Here is a 5,079-nt window from a genome sequence, read left to right as displayed (position 1 = left end):
TTGGGTTCCGTAACCGAACCACTCGTTCCTGCCCGTGTTCGTCAACGACCACCCTCGTGGACTTTGATCTTCCTTTATTCTTCTTTTGCTCCTCAATTTGGAGCTTCTTCTTGAGTGTATACAAGCTTCTCATCAGTGTTGCGAGATAAATAAAGAACACCAACCCAGCGAAGCCAATGACGCCAATACTCAACCATTCCGGCAACACTACGCAAACCTTGCCTGGCACTCTTGCCCCTCCTTGTGGTGAGAAATACGGGGCAGGATTGTTCAACGGACACCCCCCGCAAGATATACCAACTTCCCCACTCCTATACAACCCATGAGCCAATGCCACCAATGAATTATTGTCCAGCCTCAAACTCATGGAATATAAAATCCTTTTATATTGTGCTGAATATTCGTATTTAACTTTAACTTCTGTACAGTTCTTCGCATTAAATCTTCCCCCAAATGCTGAACAACTATGATATGTAGTGTCTTGCTGGCTGATCACTAACCTGTCGACATGAACTTCGTTGATTTTCCCCCCCGCTGTTTGGAGGGTTATCAACTTTTGTGAGGAACTCTGAAAACAAAATACCAATTTAATCCTAAATGATTTTATCTTGATTACACATGACAACGACAGTCGTTATAACACGGGTTTTCTGTTTCATACGGTTCCGACGTAACATTGTTTGCATAAAAAGTCTTGGGTGTGACCCTGCATCCTAAACAAGCATATGTAACCTTGTGCAAAACACTTATTAATAATTGAATCGACCCAGTGGTTACTTAGGGGTTGTCAAAATTGTCAACCACACAGAAAATCACCCACAAAGTTACATATGTGGTAACTCTTAAGCTAGCACGAGGTGTATGAAATAAAACACCCGTGTTATAATGACTGTCGTTGTCGCGCCATGCGAGGATAAATAAGTTACATACATGGTAACTTATAAGCGGTCACGAGATGTATGAAACAGAACACCCAGTTTATAACGACTGTCGTTGCCCTGCCATGCGAGGATAAATAAGTTACATACATGGTAACTCGTAAGCGGTCACGAGATGTATGAAACAGAACACCCAGTTTATAACTACTATCGTTGCCCCACAAGATGTATGAAATAGAACCTCACCCATATAGAATGGCTCAGAACACAAAACATGCTTTAAATACTTTACGAAATTTATATATTTATTTAAAACACAAGCCCTTATAATCCACATACCATGAATGTCTTGCCGCCATTGTGGTTACACATAGGTGGAAGGAATGCATTAGCTTGAATATAAGTGTAACAACAGAAACTCCCAACCCATACACCATACGCTGCAGCTGCTGCAGTTAGTGCAGTGAATATCGTACTGAATGGTTTAATAGCCTTCCTATATTTCATACTAGATACCACAGTATGCATGCTCTTCAAGGAGAAATACATGATAGAAACAGGTAGAACGAACCCTGTTTAAAATAAAACAAATTTTATTTAACTTTTTAATATTAAAAAAGTTTACTTTTTCAGAAATTAAATTTCAGAAATACAGAAACACAAAAAATATTCAAAACTTTAAAACTTTTTTTAAATACCAACTCCAAAAAATGTGATTTCTGTATACCAACTCCAAAAAAGTTGTTAAACAGATAAGAAAATTCAAAATGTATAATATAGGTAACATGCAATACTGCTCAAAATACAAATTTCCTTCCAACACTCTGCAAAAAGGCAAGCAGAATGAACCATGTTCGAACATATTACAAATTTTACTAATGATTTAAATTTATAAACATTGTTTTAAAAATTTGAAAAGAATAATAAAAACAGAACATAAGTTGGAATAGATAGGAAATTGAAAAATGAATCGCAATGCCGCTAAACATTAAAAAAGTCTCAAAATACAAAGTAAAAATTTTTCAATACAAAAAGTCTCAGAACACTGCACAAACATGACTCGCAACACTGCACAAAAAGTCTTGCAACACTGCACAAAGATGACTCGCAACACTGCACAAAAAAAGTCTTGCAACACTGCACAAAAAAAGTTTTGCACAAAGATGACTCGCAACACTGCACAAAAAAGTCTCGCAACACTGCACCAACCTGCAAGAATAACTTTAGTGAAAATAATCAGATTGCTTGTGACCACACAACCCATGATGTAGTAAAACAACAAGTATAAATAAGCCGGTGATATTATGGCTAATAATAAAGCCATGAACGCTTGGAACAGCAAAGCTTTATGGGGGGATAACTTCTTTTTTGGGGCTGTTTTCTGGAATAATAAAAGTGTTTATTTTATAACATGGGTTTTACATTTTTATTAGAAGACACCCAAGTTATAACTGGACAGTAAGAATAAGTACACTTCATGCTTACTGTCAAATTGTAAGTATAGTTGTCTTCTTATACACCAGACACACATAGTGTATTCATACACCTCATGCTCACTGTTGAGTTATAACATGGGTGTTTTCTTACACACCAGACACACATTGTGTATTCATACACCTCATGCTCACTGTCGAATTGTAACATAGGTGTTTTCTTATACACCAGACACACATAGTGTATTCATACACCTCATGCTCACTGTTGAGTTATAACATGGGTGTCTTCTTACACACCAGACACACATTGTGTATTCATACACCTCATGCTCACTGTCAAGTTATAACATGGGTGTCTTCTTATACACCAGACACACATGGTGTATTCATACACTTCATGCTCACTGTCGAGTTATAACATGGGTGTCTTCTTATACACCAGACACACATGGTGTATTCATACACCTCATGCTCACTGTCGAGTTATAACATGGGTGTCTTATACACCAGACACACATGGTGTATTCATACACCTCATGCTCACTGTCGAGTTATAACATGGGTGTTTTCTTATACACCAGATACACATGGTGTATCCATACACCTCATGCTCACTGTCAAGTTATAACATGGGTGTCTTCCTATACGCCAGACACACATGGTGTATTCATGCACCTTATGCTCACTGTCAAGTTATAACATGGGTGTCTTCTTATACACCAGACACACATGGTGTATTCATACACCTCACGGTCACTGTCGAGTTATAAAATGGGTGTCTTTTTTTTACACACCAGACACATATGGTGTATTCATACACCTCATGCTCGCTGCCGAGTTATAACATGGGTGTCTTCTTATACACCAGACACACATGGTGTATTCATACACCTCATGCTCACTGTCAAGTTATAACATGGGTCTCTTATACACATTTCAGCAATATTAAAACAGTGTTGCCCCAATATTTCTCTCACCTTTGATGAGGTTTGAGGTTTTAAAGAGTTGGAAACACTGGTAACATTGGGTTGGTTGTGAACTTTGTTGGAAGGCAATCGACTTTCAGGAGATTGATTGTCAATAAAGTTGTTTAAAACTGTAAGGTTTTAATTGTTTAATTAGGATATGTTGCTTGTTTTTATGTTCACTGCATCATTAAGGAATCAGATATTTGTTTATAGATCTGTTTGATCCCTTTTTGGTTGTCGATAAATTTTGAAATTGTATAGTAGTTATAACACGAGTGTTCTGTTTCATACACTTGTGCTAACTTACAAGTTACCACATATTTAACTTATTTATCCTCGCAACAACAGACCTTATAACACGAATCTTATGTGTTTTACACCTCGTGCCCGCTAACTAGTCACAAAGTATGTAACCTTATCTTCTTAATTTAAACAAACTTTAGTTACCACAAGGTTGAAGCAGTTACTTCCAAGTAACAACTTACACATAGACACATAACTTCAATAACCGAACACTTACCGTTTCCCGCTCCCCATATTTGTAGCAATGAACACCCAAACCCAGCTCCGGTAAATATTATCAAAACTAAGCTGATGGCAAGATCTGTTTAAAACATTTTTTTTAAGTAATAAAAAAGTCCAAACTTACGAAGCTTTGTTTTGTACAAACTAAAATCTGTGATCATGCAAATAAAAATAAAATTTTATATTTATATACTTTAAATATAGATTTCAATGGTAATATATATAGCAAAGAAAGCACCTCTAATTATAATATATAGTATGTTATAACACCATTAAAAAATGTATTAAATACATTAAGCTGTAACACTTTTAAAACAAAATAAACATTTAGGTAGTAGTAAATTTACATTATACAAACTTTATAAAAATTATTTTAAAAAAGTAAAATATCTAGTAGTACTGTAGTAGTAATACCAATAGAACTGTATAAAATATATATATAGAGTAACTGTATTAATTATAGGTATAATGCCATTAAAATGTAATCAAATATTCTCACCTGGTTCTGACAGCTTCAACATAATCCCTGTAGTATATTCATAAGTTATCAATGCGTCGAATACCACGTTCACCAACACCAGTACTATATTAAGAACAAGGTGTAGAAAAAACACATGGTTTCTAAGATGTGTTATAATCCTCCCAATGATATTAACAAAGTAATATCTCAGCCAGCCGTAAAATGGCTTGAAAATGACTTGGCACATTTTGAAGCCAACTGAAAATGTTACACCTTGCCTAATGTTTTATATTGTGTTGGTGTGAAATATTAATAAGGTGTTTGCACTCTTTGCATAACCATTAACCTTTTTACATTTAATAGAGCAGTTATGTTGTTTATTATTTATGTGGGAAATGCTCTCCACTTGTTTATATTTTGCCGCTTTGCTTTTTAGGAGTTAATTGCTGTGAGAACTAGCGTTAGTTTAAATATAGATTAGGTTAAACAAATACAAGAAAATGTTTAAAGGTAATTTGCCCATGTATGGCTTGCACACCTACAACGGACTGTTATATTGCTGTTTATCTATATTTCTAAAGTAGATTATAATGGCTTTTAAATCTATTAATTATGGAGTCATGTCCTTGCTTTATTTAAAGTAGGATTGCTATAGGCCTAAAGCCCAAGAAATTTTTATATAGGTCTAGGAAAATTATTCCTTTTTTAGCAAAATTTAGCATTTAGCCTTTAAAGAAAACCAAGCCATTGCTCTATAATTAAAAGATTAGAAGCCTAACATAATATACAATAATACACATTTAACTAAAAAT

The 5,079-nt window shown here is 34.9% G+C and overlaps 2 protein-coding genes across 3 annotated transcripts in view; one reads left to right on the top strand and one right to left on the bottom strand.

Annotated features, from left to right (window-relative positions):
- LOC100175056 (WASH complex subunit 5) overlaps positions 1 to 5,079 on the top strand; it is a 24,536-nt gene that overhangs the window by 6,016 nt on the left and 13,441 nt on the right. The window lies entirely within an intron of this gene.
- Positions 1,014 to 4,390, bottom strand: LOC113474673. The gene is made up of 5 exons (XM_026836647.1): positions 4,307 to 4,390; positions 3,803 to 3,886; positions 3,292 to 3,410; positions 2,088 to 2,259; positions 1,014 to 1,450 (listed from the first exon to the last, which is right to left on the bottom strand). The coding sequence occupies exons 1-5, from the start codon at positions 4,326 to 4,328 to the stop codon at positions 1,203 to 1,205; spliced, it is 645 nt and encodes a 214-aa protein (XP_026692448.1). The 5' UTR covers positions 4,329 to 4,390; the 3' UTR covers positions 1,014 to 1,202.

The sequence above is a fragment of the Ciona intestinalis genome, chromosome 1 (assembly GCF_000224145.3).
Source record: "Ciona intestinalis chromosome 1, KH, whole genome shotgun sequence".
In the NCBI taxonomy this organism is placed as follows: Eukaryota; Metazoa; Chordata; class Ascidiacea; order Phlebobranchia; family Cionidae; genus Ciona; species Ciona intestinalis.
This window is presented reverse-complemented; position numbering and strand designations above follow the sequence as displayed.